The following is an 18,496-nucleotide window of genomic DNA, read 5'->3' as shown; positions in this document are numbered from 1 at the left end:
TTAGTTTTCCATTACAACAATGAGCCCAAAACGAATTTGGTTATCAGACCAGCAAATAAGTGAGCGTCGGGCGTGTACGTATTTGCATGCCTGATAACCCAATTCGTTTCGGGCTCATTGTTGTAATGGGAGTACTCTCAGAACAATGCAAAGTGGCTTATGTGAGAATACTCTCAGACCAATGGAAAGTGGATAATGTGAGAGTACTCTGTCCAATGGAAAGTGGTTTATGTGAGATAAGTTAGTAATATCTAGTAATAAATTGTTGTCCATAAAAATGGAAAATCTTTAGTGATTTACACTGCTCGAACAACTATAATAAACACGAATAGAAATGAATTAATGAATTGATTTATATAGCGCCTCGATCCACAATGTGCTCAGAGGTGCTTTACAATATGCAAATAAAACAAAACAATAAATTAATAATTTAAGCATAAAATCTATCATATTTGAATAGCGTCAATCAATTTGAAATCTAATAACCACGCAAATGTATGGATCATAAAATAATATTATGATCCCCGTAACAAATTAACTTCACAAGGCACACGCACACACACACACACACACACACACACACACACACACACACACAGACAGACACAGACACACACATACACACACATTCACACATCACAATTTTATACAACATGGAAAATAATGTTTTTCATGCATTGAAATTAAGACTGAAATCAAATGTATCCTCTCTCTCTCTCTCTCTCTCTCTCTCTCTCTCTCTCTCTCTCTCTCTCTCTCTCTCTCTCTCTCTCTCTCTCTCTCTCTCTCTCTCTCTCTCTCTCGCGCGCGCGCGCGCGCTCTTCCTCTATCTCTTTCTTACAGTGTTGATGTGCCTAAAATCATATTTTCTGTCTTTGAAAGTTACTTAATTTTCTAGACATTTTGGGGATAATTTATGAAGAATTTCAATGTTTCTGTTGCCATATTTTGCATTCGCTTGGTTTCAAGATATAAATTAGCTTTTTTTATTTGCTGCACATTTTTTGGACGGTGTCAGCCTTTTTTTTTAGCTTTTATTATTATTATTATTATTATTATTATTATTATTATTATTATTATTATTATTATTATTATTATTATTATTATTATTATTATTATTATTTTTTTTTTTTTTTTTTTTTTTTTTTTTTTTTTTTTTATTTTATTATTATTATTATTATTATTATTTATTATTATTATTATTATATTATTATATTATTGTTGCTATTATTATTATTATTTTTTTATTGTTATTTTTATTATATTAATTAATTATTAATTATTAATATTATTATTATTATTATTATTATTATTATTATTACTTTTATTATTATCATTAACATTATCATCGTCATCATCATCATCACCATCATCATTATCATCATCATTCATCATCTATTATTATTATTATTATTATTATTATTATTATTATTATTATTATTATTATTATTATTATTATTATTATTATTATTAATTATTACACACTAGTAGCAGTAGTGGTTAGTAGTAGTAGGAAGTAGTAGTAGTAGTAGTAGTAGTAGTAGTAGTAGTAGTAGTAGTAGTAGTAGTAGTAGTAGTAGTAGTAGTAGTAGTAGTAGTAGTAGTAGTAGTAGTAGTTATATATTGATTTCTTTCTTTAATATTTATTCATTCATAAATGTTTTTGTTTATTTGTTTATTCATTTCTTTGGACAGGTGGAGATCAAAACAGAATTTGGATTACGGATTCTTAATGATGCATTGTCTGGGAAAAGCTGAATATTACTTGCAGGTTAGATGTAACACATGCTTAAATATGTACACAAACGCATACACACATATTGATGCTTTGCGTTCAGTTAAAAAACTCATAACTTCCACCAGCCGGATACAACGAACCATCACACAAAACAATGTGTAACCTTAAAAGTTTATAGATAGTGTGAAGTTGAGGTCACCCAGGTCTTTGTTATTGTTTTTTTTGCCATTCACGTTTTAGAGTAATTCTCACTAAACTGTATTATCCAAACTATTGATAGTATACGCTTGGCTAAGAAGCTCACAACCTTGCCATCCGGAAGTATAATGGACCAACAGACAAAGCTTTGTGTAACCATGAACTTGTATAGTCTGGTTAATACCGTTCAGTGAGAATTACTCATAGACGTGGATGGCAAAAACAATAACATAGACCCTAATGACGTCACTTAATTCTATCTATATACGTTCAAGGTTACGTGTGTTGGTCAGTTAATTTCCGGATGGCAATGTTTTTAGTTTCTTAGCCAAGCGCACACTATCTATAGTTTGGTTTATGTTTAGTGATAACTACTCATAAAAATGCCTGGTTATACACACAAAGAGCTGAGTGATGAAACGATTTTTCCCTAATTTTGTTCTAAATAACTTACTATTGGAGTGTGATGTTTAAATGATGAAGCCCTTGTCTACTTAAAAACCTATTACATCCTTATACACCTTCCAGATCACTAAAGTCATCATCTGATAAAGCTAAACTTTTAACTCCTCTTTTTCAATACAATGGTTTTGGCGGGCGATCCTTTTCTGTCATGGGACCCTGTGTATGGAATTCTATCCCTAGAACCGCCAGGGAACAATCAACTTTATTAATTCTTTTAAATCGAAACGAAAACATTTCCTTTTCACGTCTGCCTATTTTTTAATCTGAGATAAACTTTATGGTTATAACCCTATGTGTGAATATTCATTTGAGGGTCTGCGTGTGTGTGTGTGTGTGTGTGTGTGTGTGTGTGTGTGTGTGTGTGTGTGTGTGTGTGTGTGTGGGTGTGGGAGGGGATTGGTTGTGGCACAAGAGATGCATTTTTAAAAATACGAATGCTATCTATTATTATTATTATTATTTTGTGGCGAATGTTACGAAAACGAACTGTTGACACAGCCTTGCTTATGAATTTTGAAACATTATGAGATAATCCAGTTAAACCTTATGCGTATTATAGGCCTGCTTACTTTAAATGTTTTTAAAATCTTAATTTTTAGGACTTAAAAATTGTGGTCGTCACAGTTAACTTAAAAATCAACAATTTACCCTTATAAGGATTAAATAATTACCCCAAAATCCTTTAAACCATGTAGTCTGACATCAACCTTCAGTTTCAATGTGATTTAATGCTAAGTGATGTTCATGAGGTTCTGAAATTGGAGCCAAAATTTCGTAATTCTACCAATTGTTTGTTACAGTAGACAGTTCTGCGTATAGATAGTATGCGCTTGGCTCAGAAGCTCATAACATTGCCATCCGGAAGTATAACGGACCAACACACAAAATTGTGTGTATCCATGAACGTTTATAGTCGGGTTAATACAGTTCAGTGAGCATTACTCACAAACGCGGATGGCAAAAAACAATAATAAAGACCTGATTGACGTCATCTTCGAACTATCTATATTTGATGTCTATTCATTTGTCTCCATGCCAGATGGAGGACGACATATCGACTGTCAAAGGATTCGTCACCTCCATCAAAAAATCGGTAGCTGCACAGAATCGCAAGGACTGGATGGCCTTGTCATATTCGGAGCTGGGCTACATCGGTAAGTCATTAACATTGACCTTTGACACAATATATGTATATATATATATATATATTTTAAACATTATAGTTTAAACAAACAAAACATTATAGTTTCCCACAGACAAAGAATTATAGTTCCTTCTTAAATTCTGACTATTATGATATATATTGTTTGGTTTATCAATGACTCATATGGTTTAATACTATGATTTTTCAACCCCAGGTCGATTGTACCGAATTCAGAGTGTTTGGGGCATCATGGAGTATCTTCTGAAGAACTTTGACAAGAAACCATGTGACTGGCTGCAATACGATTACCTCAGGGAGGTTTTTTGTCCCCCTGATTACAATAGGGTGAGAAACTCTTTCTTACAGAAGCTTATCCCTGTTTGTCATTTGGTTTATTGACGCTTTACCATTAAAAGAAAAGTTTGCATTTTATCAACATTATAAACATTGAAGTGAGTTGATCCTGGTTTCTGAAGCTTTAAATAAACAGAGTTCCTATTGCTTGCAACATCCCTGGACTAATTAGTGAATACTGTTAGAAGTTACGAATTATTTAAAATGCTAGGGAGAAGGCACTGGTGTAAAATAAAGATCTGAACAAGTGTGTTTAAAAGGTGCTAGACAATACCAAAAAAAAAAAAAGAAAAATACAAGAAAAAAAACTTCCCAAAAAATCAGTCTACCTCGACTGGGGATCGAACCTCAGACTTCTGATTACCAGATTACCAGGACGAGAGAGTCAACAAAAACTGTGTTTTTATCTGTTTTGTTTGTATGGAAAGGGGGGAAAATAAGTACAATTTTTAAAAATTGATTTCTTTTTACAATTTGCCAATAGCTCAGTCGGTAGAGCACTCACTTCACACCCAAAGGGACTTGGATCGATCCCGGGTGCAGTCAAGATTTTTTCTGACCCCCTCCCCAGCAGTGAATGGGTAGCAATTGTCCGTTTCAGACTATAGAAACCGGGATAAACTCCGGCCCAATGGCTCTGAAGGACCACTCATATTTTTTTTTAACGTGGTGGATTATGTCAACAAATAGAATACGCTTGTTGGAAATGACGTTTCTTGGACAGAGACAACGCTGTATTACAACTGAGTACGGTGAGATTGTGGGTAAAATGTCTTATTCAAGGTCTCAACATTGCACCGCCCTGCAACAGGACTTGGAACAAAGGACCTGTAGGTCAGAAGCTGAGCGTTAATTCACAAGATCACAAAGCAGGGAGGTTTGAAGTGAATAACCGTGAAGATGAGCAGAGCACTACATTGATTGGCTGCATGGAAGATAAAACAGCCAATCAGAAGGCATGGAAGATAAAACAGCCAATCAGAAGATGGCATTTCAAATGGTGCTTACGCCAATTAATAGGCCAAGAATAGTAAGTTTGTATTAACCTGTTAACTGTTGTACTCTGGAAAGTCACATATATTAAAATTTGGCCAGAAAACATCCTTCAAATATCAAATCGATTTAAATGACCATCATCTTGGCGAAAACTCTCAAACCTGGAACCTCGAGAGGTCTTTTAAATTTATCGATATTTTAAGGACGAGTTTTCTGGCCAAATTTTTAAATACATGTCTTTTAACTGGTTAAAGAGATACTAATTTCTCTATATTTTGTCTATTGACCAACTTGATCTCTTTCATCCCAACAGAAAAAATGCGACCCTTTGATAGCCAAGCACACCTGGTTGATCAAGCCCACTCTATTTCAACACAAAGGATTTCGCTCTTCCTTCCTGGGAACCATCAACAGATTACAGGTGAGCTGCTTCATGCACCTGTGTACCCTGTACCTTCCTATCCAAAGGCGAGTGTCATACCACTAGACCACATAGCCGCACACATGTGACCAATCAAAACGGCATTATATCGGGGTGAACCAGATGCCCATGAAGGATTTCTACATCAAAATGGCCAGGAATGTGTAATTTTTTTATCTTTACTTCACGAAATCCCACATTTGAGAGATTTTTTCTTGCCAAAATGAGGGTCATTTAAATCGATCGATATTTGAAGGTCGAGTTTCCTGGCTAAATTTTAAATGTGTCATTATAGAGTGCAGCAGTTAACTGGTTATTGTGCGGCTATGTGGTCTAGTGGTATGACACTCGCTTTCGGATCGGAAGGTCCTGGGTTCGAGCCTCGCGCTTGTTGCATAGTTGAGTCCTTGGAAAAGGCTCTTTACTCACATTCTCTCACCATACTCGGGTAAAATGAACACCTGGCCGGTAACAGCATTGTCTTTGTCTTTGTCCGAAAAATTGTAATATCACCTAATAAGCGTTATGCCCCGTCCTACATGTTAATAATTAAATGTTGCTGTTGACCAGGGACCCCTTGTAAAGTGCTTTGAGCACGTTTAGTTGATATTGCGCTATATAAAAGCTCAATTTATTTATTTTTATTTTTATTTTTAATGAAAAAATAATGCTGGCTTTGGAACACATTTAAAGCGATCTGAGTACATATAGTGGGTATTGTGCTATATAAAAGCTCAAGTTTGTTTTCTTTTTTCTTTCCTATTTTTTTTTTGTTGATTTGTTTTGTTTTGTTTTGTATTTGTTTTTTTTGGGGTTTTTTTTTTGTGCTGGTTTTCTTTTTTTTTTTTTTAAATGTTTTTCTTTTGTTTTTTAAATTATTTTTCCCCGGTTCTTTAATTTTGTAACAATGTTTATATTATCGTTATCGCCGCGGTCATTGACATCATCGTCATCGTCATTTCAGCACTCACAAAAATCTATTTCAGGACAAATACTTTGCCCTGGGTAAGAAACAGGGCATGTATGCCAACCCCAAGGTGAAGGACATGATCACCAGCCTACAAATTCATCTGTCGCATAGGCTGACCATTCTCTACAACAATAAGGGCTACTTCTGGGGCAAGCACCCCAACCAAGGGGACACAATCGAATTTTTGTACGACCCTCCTATTCCTGTAACCAGGTGAGAAAAATATCATAGGATAGTCTTAGACCGCTTTTTACACCTCTATATATATATATATGTGTGTGTGTGTGTGTGTGTGTGTGACTGTATATCTTGATATAGAAATAACCTGTCCGATTTTCTTTTTCTGAAGTGTGGAGTAGGGTGAAATCTATCAAAAGATGTGCATTTTACCTTATTTGTTTTATAATTTTGAATCTGAGGGGCACATTTGGGGGCTAGTCTTTGTCACCCCATTCCACGGTACCTTGAAATGTTTTATATTTCATGTCTCAGATTATTTCAATTATTTAAAGTAACTTGTTGACATCTATCTTATTTACATCGAAATAATACCGAATTCATATGATGTGCCACATATATGGAGTAAAAAGTTTTATAGATGGAACAAACTTTACATCACTTAGTTCTTCGTTGTTTTTAGCCAGCCTTTTGTATTAATTTGTTCTCACTAAATTGCATTAATCAGACCATAAACGTTTAAGGTTATACATAGTTTTGTGTGTGGGTGTGTTATATCGGGCCGGCGGTGTTGTGAGTTTTAAAACTAAATGCATAGCTCCAATTTCCAAATTATAAAAGGATGTGTCAAGGCCACATATTATTAGCAAGTCTGATAATAATAATGATTTTGGCTACGCAGTCTCAATGACGCTTGCCGTGAAATTTGCGATTGTCAGCATGTCCTCTGTGGTGTCAGTGCATGACATAATCAGTTGGAAGGTGAAAATTTTAGATTTGCATTTTTAATCTTTATTTGAAGTAAATCAGGTGATTTTTCATGAAGTTATGGTCAGATGTATGGGAAAGGTATCCAGCAACTTTTCTCAAATTTCATACTTTTTTCAACTTGACTAGCTGTAAAAATATTTAGAAGTGAAAGTATGCTTTGCTATTTCCCGAAGAGATACAAAAAGGGTTTATTTAATCTTTTATGACAAGAACTCACTTTGGATAAAAATTGACTTTCTAACTAAGCTGACTTGACAATATCGCAGTTCAAACCTTTTCACCATCCGACCGATTATGTCCTTCACTAGAAGCTTTCCATGTGTCCCTGTCTTGTGCCAATGCGTTAAGAGCGATAAGATTATATTCCACCTTTAGTTTTCATGGAATAGTTGTTTGTAGCTGTAAAGATATAAATTCCCATGGTACTCATTGGAGCAGACAGATCGACATTTAGTGTTGTTGGTAGAGCTGTTGGTGTTCACACGCAGATTTCTTCCCAGTATTGAAGTATTCCTTCAATGCTGTCTTGGCCGGTATGTTATGGTCTCTTCGGAGAATGTGGCCAAGAAGTTTCCATCTTTGTTGTTTTATTCTATCACTGACAGGGCGTACTCTGCAACTGTTGTATAAATCAACAGAGTTATTTTTCTTCATCCCCATGTACCCCATACCCTTGTTACCAGCCGCTTGAATATAACACCGGTCCTTAAGTCACTACTCTGGCTTCCAATAGAGAAGAGAATAAAATACAAAATCACATCTTTTGCTTACAATTGCCTTCACCATACATCACCTGAATACCTTGAATGCCTTGTTGGGGAATAAAAAACCAACTCGATCTCTGCAATCCGGCAGTTCTTCCCTAATGGAGAAAAACATCCCAAGAACAAAGTTTGCTGAGCATGGTTTTGCACTTTCGACTCCAATCGTATGGAATTCTTTACCACCTAAAACCTGACAATGTCAGTTTTTCAAACGGCATCTAGAAACCAATCTTTTTCATTCTGCTTATCGTGATTCTATGTGAACTTTGAACGAGATATGTGTGTGACTGTTGTAGTGATTTTGTAGTCGAATGAATGAACATGTGTGATACTAAAAAAAAACTATTTTAAAGCATTTCTGAGTACTATTTGTGGATACCGGGTCTATATCAAATAATAATAATAATAATAATAATAATAATAATAATAATAATAATAATAATAATAATAATAATAATAATAATAATAATAATAATACCACAGTTGTAGAGCAGTATTGGTAGTACAAGGGCTTCATAGAGACGTAATCTTTTGCTTTCGCTAATGATGTCCTGCCTATACCAGATATTTAACAGGTCGCGAAAGGCGTTTTGTGCTAGCATCTTTTAAAGTCTTCTTCCTGTTGATTAAGTTCCCAAGCTTCCTGACATTTTTTTAATCAACTTTGGTCCGTTCAACTACTGTTTTTTTTCCGTTTTTGTTTCGTTGACTTTGAGTTTCCATTGGCTTAGGTACGACAGATAAAGAGGCGTCTGATAACTGAACGCAAGTCCTTTATTTTTCTTTGCTTTGAGATTACTTCCATTACAAAAATTAACCTGTAACAATTTCGGTTGTCAGACCTGTAAATATGTTCAAGTTGGTGTCTACGATAAAAGGCGTCTATAATAAGGCCTTTACTACGACACAGTATTGTTGCTGGTCTTATCACACAAAACAATGAGCTCAAATTCAACATTTCTTTATTATTTGCTTTTCTTTTTGTTGACAGAATCGCCATGATTTCTGGACATTCAAAACACCCAAATGACATCATCATCAACGCCACCTTGGAGATCTTACCGGAGACTTTACCCAGCTCCAATTCCAGCTTACTGACAAAGAGTTCTGTAAAGTTACGCGATCCGGGAGACGCGTCGTCGAATGATTTGGACAAACAAAGGACGGCCGCCCTGCCAGTCCTTGATAACCCGGATGTGAACCACGTGCTTTACGTCATCAATGAGTTCAAGGACGGGAAAGTGGCAGCGGAAGTTGGAGGGGATGTCGGGAAAATTCGAATAATTCGTGTGCATTTCAGAGCTAAGCTAGATCATTGGGTCATTTTGGATCAGGTAAAAATTTGTATAGATATTTTTCACAGGCATAAGTTTTGGTTTTCTAATTTGTTTTTGTTGTTTTGTTTTGTTTGTATTTTTGTTTCTTTTTTTTCAAAATTGTTTTGGTTTGTTTTTTTGTTTTGATTTATTTCTTTTTGTTTGTTTTTAAAAAATTATTTTCCTTTAACACATCGGCCGAAAACATAACAAATAAGTAAGTAAACAATAGTTGTTATCTTAATAGTTTTGAAGGTCTCAAAAAGGAGTTTAAGAATCCATCATCATTTTATTCTGTGACGTTATCATAAATCTATGACGTCATAAGAAATATCACGTTTTTATTTTAAACAGGTCGAGTGACATTTCGTAATTGTCTCAAAGATGAGATTGTGAATCTATCATTTATTTTTGCTGATTTTTTTTATTATTAAAAAAAAAAGAATTAACATTTTTAACTTGGGCGGGGAAGAATGATTGGTTTTCCCAATCCCATTTATTGTATAACTTGCCATGTGTGTTATAAACAGTAGTCTATAGACAAATCTGTCAATCAACGGTTGTTAAACAAATATCATCATGATTCCAACATAAACTATTAAATTATAGAAACACACCGAGACGTTTTAAAAATCCATATCATTGTGAGTGACTGTACTGTGCCGGAGGAATTTTACCATGTTTACGTCTCGAGTAGTTTCAGCTTTTTACGCCTGAATTACTTATAACTTTTTACAGTGTGATTTCATCTACGATAACTCAGACAATTACTCCCACTGGTTAAGATTACGCGATTATTTCCCTTGCTTTTCTCTATTATTATTATTATTATTATTATATTATTATTATTATTATTATTATTATTATTATTATTATTATTATTATTATTATTATTATTATTATCATTGAGTAATATATCTATGAAAAGGTCTCGAACCCTAGATTACAAACTTATACATTATAAAAATGATTAACATTTTCAATCTTGATTGGGAAGAAACGATAAAAGGAAATAACTCTCCTTTGTTTCCAAGGTCTATAAGAGGTTTGATTGTTGGTAAAGCAGGTTGTGGAAGAACAAATATTTTAAATAATCTGATATTAACTTCTAATCTTCTAGATTTAATCATCTGTCTGTCTATGGTAAATCTTTGAATCAACCCAAATATGAAATAATTAAATGTGGTTTTGATAATAATTTAGATAAAGAATTTATTTTCAACTTTTTTTTAAACAACAGAGAGGAAATAATAAACATTGATTTATCGACTTATCAAGTATTAGAAGGGATAGGTAAAACTTTTGAAAATAAGAACCCAATTTAATGTCAATATTTTGATTCTGGCGATGATATATTAGATCCCAGAGATCTCATCCCCATTAATAAAACTCTAATGATCTACGATGGTGTATTATTGGAAAAACAAATTAAATGTAATGATTATTATACTAGAGGTAGACATAATAATGTTGACTGCTTTTATCTATCACAAAACCATTTCCGTTTACCAAGACAAACAGTAAGAGAAAACTCAAACTTTATCTGTTTGTTTCAACAAGGTAATATAAACATTCAACATATATATCAAGATCATGTTTCTCATGATGTGGAGTATGATGAATTTAAACACTTATGTAAACTTTGTTGCTCTAAATCATATGACTTTTTAACTATAGATAACTCATCAAATCCTAACAATGGAAAATACAGATTAAATTTTGACAAATTTTATTTCCCTAAAAATGGATAACAATTCCTTTAAAAATATAACGAGCTACTCCTAGAATTAAAGAAACGTAAAGAACATTACGATATCATTGTTAGTAAAAACGAAACAGAATTCAATACTATATTCCACTATTAGTTTTAGATTAAAAACGTGTTTATGAAATTGCTCTTGTTGGTCTTGTAACGTTTTACTCATTTTATAATATCACAGAAAAAAAATATTATTCAATATAGTAAAAATGAAGATATTAAAACAATTATTATTCCACCCCTCTCCCTCAATAGTAATGCGCAATGATATCATGTTTACAATAATAATTTGTGACGTTAGATTATCAAGCGTAAATTTAACAAAAAATCAGATTCTTTAAAAAGAAGTATCATTTGAATGTTTTTGAAGATGACTTTTATTCAAATATGACAAAATAGGAATTGATTGATGGGTAAGATAAATGATTTCTCATCACACTCTTGCATTTTTGGAATTCGAACTTTGTTCGCAAGCTCGTGCAGCTGTTGGGAACACGTCCGGAATTTTTAAAAACAAGAGTGTAAGAATCGTAAACTATTCCACCTGGTTCATACTAAATAAAAGGATTAAATTTTTTAAATTATGAGACAGTTACAAATGCATGGAGATAGCAAAACAATACTTTATTTTTCCTAATTGAAGCAAATTCAAATCTTAACTTAAAATATATTTTGGTTACACAGTAAAATTTACACATAGGAATAGCATTAATAAGTGATTAGGATTTACTCAAGATTCATATGCTCCAGGAATAAACCATTCTGAAAAATTAGTTAATATCCTGTCTATTAATTCTATTTTCGTTCATATCAATGTTGTAAATGGTACAGCTATGTGATCTTGTGGTATGACACTCGCTTTCTGATCAGAAGGTCCTGGGTTTGAGCCTCACTCGTCGCATAGTCGAGTCATTGGAATAGACTCTTTACTCACATTCTCTCACCGTTCTCAGGTGTAAAATGAGGACCTGACCTATAACACAGCATTGTCTCTGTCCGAAAAAAATGTAATTTCGCCTAATGTCTCATTCTACATGTTAAGTGTTGCTGTTGGCTAGTGATACCTTGTAAAGCATTTTGAGCACATTTAGTGGATATTGCTGTATATAAAAGCTCAAGTTTATTTTGTGGTTTGATTTTTGGGAGATTTTTAAAGCTTTTTTTTTTTGTGTTTTTTGTTTTTTAAAATATATACCTAATAAAAATGACGAAAAAAAAATACATCGAACAATAAATTTTAGACATCAGTGATAATCAGAAAGAAAAGATTAAAAACGTGATGAATAATAGTCAAGCTGTATCTGCTGTTTTTCCTTAATCTTTTGTGATGTTGCCTTTTTTCTTTAATTACACCAATTTTCTACCTGTTAATTGACAACGACCATGTTTCCTTTTTGTCCATTCCATCAACAGATTTTGGTGTTATAGCCTCTACTGCTTACTTCCCATTTATGTCTGCCATTGGTCAACCCATGTTTTCATTCCTTCTATGATCACAAAACTGCCTCAACAAGTCGGTCGAGAACCTGCTTACATTCATTTCATCCGTGGCAACTTTCCACCTATCCCAACATGTACCCGTTGTGTTAAAGAGCCCGAAACCGCAGAGGATCTATTGGAACGGTGTGTTGTGACAAAGAAGCTTCACGAGTGCGGTAAAGAATTTGCTGATTGGCTCGATCGTCATAACATATACATTGTATAGAATACATTAATGATATGGTGCATTACATTATTTATTTTTAATTCAGCCATAGATTTTTGTTCACCTTTTCGGTGAATTAAGATGACCCACAACTTGTCAAAAAGACTCATACAGAAACCTTCTTCAGAAGTTTTGGAAGTCTCCAATTTTTTTTGTATGTGTTTGTTTTTATGGTGTTTTTTTTCTTTTGTTTTGTTTTTCCGTGTGTGTGTTGGTGTTGGTGTGTGTGTGTTTTGAGGGAGTTGTTTTGTTTGTTTGTTTTTGTTTTGTTTTTTTTTTGGTTTAATTTGTTATAGGATTTTATTGTGTTTTTAATGGTGTTTTATCTTTCTTTGAGGAGAGAAGGCGGAGGAGGGTTGTTTTTGTTTCTTTTTCCTTTTATGTCTTTTAAAAATTTAGTCTTGTTTTGGTTTTTTTTTCGCTTTGTTTTATTTTAAGTTTGTTTTTTTTTGTCTTTTGTTTTTGTTGTTGCTATTGTGTCTGAGGTTTTTTTAAATGTTTGTTTCTTTTAACATGTGATGGATCATCTTTATTGATCGAATAGGAATAAAGAGATTAGGCAGAGAGCGGTTGTGTCAATTTTCCTCTGCCACGTCAAAAAACTGAGAGGAAAAAAAAAAGTTCTCTGCCCTTTTTTATTCACCTTTGATCTTCATAATACGTCATCTACTACAGCTTTGTTTTAAAAGGAAATGCGTTTGTCATGGATTATCTCCCTTGGTTGTGTCCCATTGTGAGAGTATACATTCCGTCATCAGACTTGGGCTTTGACATTTTAGTCGATATTCGACCCCCTCCCAACTCCGCAAAAGGAAAAAGAGAATGCAGGGTGTTAATAAGAAAATGGACACCAGGCTTTTTCAGACCATCAGACAAGCATGCTCGATCCAGAACGTGATTTCATGTACGTGTTCTTGTATATGTGTGTGTGTGGGTGTGAGCATGGGCAAAAAATGGTCAATTCTCTCAACCACAACATAGATTCCACTGTGATTTACTCCCATGCAAACAATATTCTAAACGCCTCACTGATTCTAACATATAAGCAAATTTCACAATTACACCCCCCCCCCCCCAAAAAAAATAAATAAATAAAAACGCCACTGCCAAAATGATGGTAGGTACATTGGTCGTGTTACCAAAAAAAAATGAACACAACATCTCCAAAACCAAAAGAACCAAACTTCCCTTTTGATGGTTCTCTTTTTGAAGCTGTTATATTCATTTATTTTGTATATACATTACTTTTGTACATTCCACAACTTATAGCAGTTTTGCATGTAAGTATTTACTTTGTATCTGGATCTCTATATTTTATTAAAATACAAAATCGCAACTCAAGGGATCAAATCATGATGCTAACGCATTTCCACTATAAAAGTACCGTATAAAATGAAATATTATCAGAAATTACTTATACTTTAAGGAGGGTGAATATCTTCCCCAATGTAATCATTTAATTTTACATATTGTCACATTTTTTTAAACACATTCCTATAATATATTGTATGCCTAGATATTTTTATTTACATTCGGATACAACAACATTCATATTTTGTCTTGCCAATTTTGTTATATCAGAATGAAACAAGAATCCATATGCGACCTACTGCCTCAAATGTCGGAGTGATCTAGATACTGCAAATCGAAATCATGTTTAAAATATGAAAACTTGTGTTAACCTGAGGATAATGGACATGGATGTTTAAAAGCGAAAAACTAAAATCGTACATTTGTAATCATTTAAGCTTTAAAAATCTCTTTTTTAGTATCTGGCTTAGCTGTCCTTCCGAGCATTTAAGTTCATGGAGCCGGAGTTTATCCCAAAGTTTCTGCAATGTGAAACGGACAATATCAATTGCTTGCTACCCTTTGGATAGGACGTTAGTCTGTTGAAAAGTACTTTCCGCCAGATCTGGGATCGATCTCGGTCTCTTTGATTGTGGAGCTACTGCTCTATCAACTGAGCTATCAGGACACCCAATATCTGGCTTACCCCGATATAATATTGTTTTCAGACAGTGGATCGTAATATATTATATTATTTAATAGAGGGCAATAACTCTTGTAAAAAAATACTCCTTCCTACTTCCAATGCACCAGAATCCTTTAATGATAGAATGCACAACGCATAACTGATGTGACTAAACTGTTTTGTTCTTGTACTACATGTAAAGCATAATGTAAGGTTTATGAAGCATTTTTTTTAACATTTATTATTGGTATGCGATTTCAACTATAATATTATTTTATGATTGCTTGGGCAAACCAGTTAACATTAATTTTATTGAGCATAATAGATATCAGAAACTATCCAAAGACAAATTTTGTCTCATGTCAACCTACAATTTGTGGGTAGATCATATGGAAAACAATGATCTCAGTTTGTTTACATGATAAATATGTTGTGGGATTTTTATTTTAATTTGATTTTTTTACAGGATCGCGGGGGGGGGGGGGGGGGGGGGGTGACTTTTTTTTTTTTTCTTTTAATTATTTTTTATTTGTTTTTATTTCTTATTATATTGTTGGCATTTTGCAGGCGTCATGACTCCTTGTACGTAGTAAGTATTTTATTGTTGTCATAAATCACGTGTAATAGGCTTTAAGTGCAATAGGTATTGCTCCGTATAAAAGTTCATTTTTTTATTTATTGATATACAAGACACAGCAAGTACCTCCCTGCTCACTATGGGAGGTCGGGGAACCCCATCCAGAAGTATGGGTTTGATTTAACATTGTTGTAATGGACAATATTTTTTAAAGTGTAGTCACATTACAACAATGAGCCCAGAATCATTCGGGTAATCAGACTTTCAAACAAGCACACCTCTTTTTAGAAGCATGAGTGCCTAATTGAACTGATGAGACGTTACAAATCGAAACAATACCTACTGCCTGCAAATTATATATTATGTCTATATTCATACACCTAAAAAAAAAAATATATATATATCTTATTTGTATGTGTATGGAAATATAGACATAATATACAATCTGCAGGCAGTAGGTATTGTTTCAATTTGCAACGTCTCATCAGTTCAATTAGGCACTCACGCTTCTACAAAGAGGTGTGCTTATTTGAAAGTCTGATCACCCAAATTACAACAATGTTAAATCAAACCCATACTTCTGTATGGGGTTCCCGACCTCCCATAGTGGGCAGGGAGGTACTTCTTCTATCTCCCTGTATCTGTTTTCCAATTGCTTTCTGTCTTTGTCTTGGAATGAGATTACTTAATTTTGTCCTGAGCCTGGTCGGAGTCCTTGGCTGGGAGGGAAACAGTTGAATGTATAGTTATAGTTAAATCATCTCTCTGTTTTGTAGTGTTATTTATTCATTTTTAACATGATTTGTAAACATTTGAGTGTATTCTCTATGTCAAACCACTAGACCACATAGCCGTACTATCACTTCAAGGAAGTACCGAAGTCCCAGATTTGACTAGGGTCATTTAAATCGATCGATATTTGAAGGACGAATTTTCTGGCCATTTTTATTTTTAAACGAGTTGTTTTTAATTGTGCAACGATGGGGTCTTGTGGTATGACACTCGCTTTCGGATCGGAAGGTCCTAGGTTTGAGCCTCGCTTGGCGCATAGTTGAGTCCTTGGTGGAAAAAACTCTTCACTCACATTCTCTCACCATTCTCAGGTGTAAAATGAATACCTGATGCTAACAATGTTGTCTTTTTCCAAAAAAAAATTGCAATATCGTCATGTCTCATTCTACATGTTATATGTTGCTGGGGCCCCTTTATAAAGCACTTTGCATACGTATAGTAGATATTGCGCTATAAAAAAGCTCAAGTTTTGTTTTTCCAAAATGAGGCAGTTTATTTTTTTTTATTGAGCTTTTATATAGAGCAATATCCACTTAACATGCTCAAAGCGCTTTACTTGTTAACTGGTTAAAATGACAAAACGCTTGCTTTTTATTTTGGCTTGAAACGTTCACATCATATGTAAATTGGGGTTTTTTTTTAATCTTGTCAATTTGTCAAAAAGTTCAAACTCAAGGCTTTAAATCAAAAGTGTCCACGTGTTTATTACAGACATTGGTAGTGGTTTTCATTATCAAAATGTGCCTTACGCCATTTTTGTTTCCAGATTGAATGTTTCTGATCCACCCAAAAATTATGTGGCCCTGCTGACCTTTTTAGATTGAAAATCTGGGTGGGGTTCCTGACCTCCCATAGCGGGCAGGGAGGTACGTACTGTGTCTTCTATCCCCTTATATCTGTTTTCCAACATGCTTTCTCTCTTTGTCTTGGAATGAGATTACTTGGTTTTGTTCTGACACTGGCCGGGGTCCTGGCTGAGAGGGAAACAGTAAAATGCGTTATTGTTTTGGGAGATGATATTTTTTTCCTTGTAAATCATCTCTCTGTTATGTATTATTAAATTTGTTAATTTGAATGTATAATGTAAGCATTTGAGTGTATTCCTCTTTCTTGAATCATGTGCTTGTATCCGGATGAGACAAAGATGATCTCAAACTAAATACATTGGTACTATTAGCTCTTGGATTCTACAACTGATCCCTCTGTTTGTTCCCATTTTCCCTTTGTCTTACTTTCTCTTGGATGCTTTAATTGTAATTCTTGATCTTTTTACTATCCCATTTTCTTTATTTTACTGGCGCTGATATAACTTAAATAAGTTGCAAGCGCCGTAAAACTCTTAAAAACAAACAAACAGATTGAAAAAAAATAGATAAAAAAGTTAAATAAATAACCCTTATTTTACTTTCAAGAAGGGTCACGTGATTGTGATCGTAATGTAGTCCACTCATTAAATTCATGTCATTATTATTATTATTATTATTATTATTATTATTATTATTATTATTATTATTATTATTATTATTATTATTATTATTATATTATTATTATTATTATTATTAATAATAATGATATTATTATTATTAATAATGATATTATTATTATTATTATTATTATTATTATTATTATTATTATTATTATTATTATTAGTAGTAGTAGTAGTAGTAGTAGTAGTAGTAGTAGTAGTAGTAGTATTATTATTATTGGCATTATTATTATTCATGGATGATTATTGATCTTGTTGAATATGCGATATGGGTTCTAATGTTTTTAATATTTCAATCCAATTTAGTGACTAAAAATAAAAATATTTGTAAAAAGTTGGGTAGAAGGGATTTATGTTCTCAACCATTTGAATGAGAGGATGAGTATTTTATTATTTATAAAAATTATGGGTTACATGTACGAACTGACCTGGGCGGCTGGTGTAATTTGAAATTGAGATTCAAACCTTCGGGCCTTTAGATCAAACGGACGATGGGTTGAATCTAAAGCATAACACAGACCTAATCCAATCTTTTTTTTAAACTCTTTCCTTACCAGTCATTTTCTGAATTTTCTTCAAAGCTTCATACACCCAACACACAAATATTTTTATTTTTAGTCACTAAATTGGATTGAAATATTAAAAACATTAGAACCCATATCGCATATTCAACAAGATCAATAATCATCCATGAATAATAATAATGCCAATAATAATAATAATACTACTACTACTACTACTACTATACATAATAATAATAATAATAATAATAATAATAAATAATAATAATAATAATATCATTATTAATAATAATTATTATATTATTATTAATAATGATATTATTATTATTATTATTATTATTATTATTATTATTATTATTATTATTAT

General features: G+C 33.1%; 1 protein-coding gene and 1 long non-coding RNA gene across 3 annotated transcripts in view; both read left to right on the top strand.

Annotated features, from left to right (window-relative positions):
- The window catches only part of LOC144970624 (alpha-1,3-mannosyl-glycoprotein 4-beta-N-acetylglucosaminyltransferase A-like), a 110,556-nt gene extending 96,960 nt beyond the window's left edge, over positions 1–13,596 (top strand). For both annotated transcript variants that reach the window (XM_078910449.1, XM_078910450.1), the window contains exons 8-14: positions 1,696–1,771; positions 3,441–3,555; positions 3,760–3,890; positions 5,209–5,316; positions 6,303–6,499; positions 8,990–9,332; positions 12,487–13,596. In XM_078910449.1, coding sequence (XP_078766575.1) covers positions 1,696–1,771; positions 3,441–3,555; positions 3,760–3,890; positions 5,209–5,316; positions 6,303–6,499; positions 8,990–9,332; positions 12,487–12,501 — 985 coding nt within the window. In that variant the 3' untranslated portion in view covers positions 12,502–13,596. The remainder of the gene's footprint in view (positions 1–1,695; positions 1,772–3,440; positions 3,556–3,759; positions 3,891–5,208; positions 5,317–6,302; positions 6,500–8,989; positions 9,333–12,486) is intronic.
- LOC144970625 (uncharacterized) lies at positions 12,563–15,484 on the top strand. Its single transcript, XR_013645000.1, has 2 exons — positions 12,563–12,728; positions 15,321–15,484. It is a non-coding gene; the product is annotated as an uncharacterized LOC144970625 (long non-coding RNA).
- The last annotated feature ends 3,012 nt before the right edge of the window (positions 15,485–18,496 follow it).

Source organism: Berghia stephanieae, chromosome 4 (assembly GCF_034508935.2).
Source record: "Berghia stephanieae isolate SIO BIC M18660-M18661 chromosome 4, UCSD_Bste_1.3, whole genome shotgun sequence".
Taxonomy (NCBI): Eukaryota; Metazoa; Mollusca; class Gastropoda; order Nudibranchia; family Aeolidiidae; genus Berghia; species Berghia stephanieae.
Note: the sequence above shows the minus strand (reverse complement) of the source record. Positions and strands in the feature narration are given on the sequence as shown.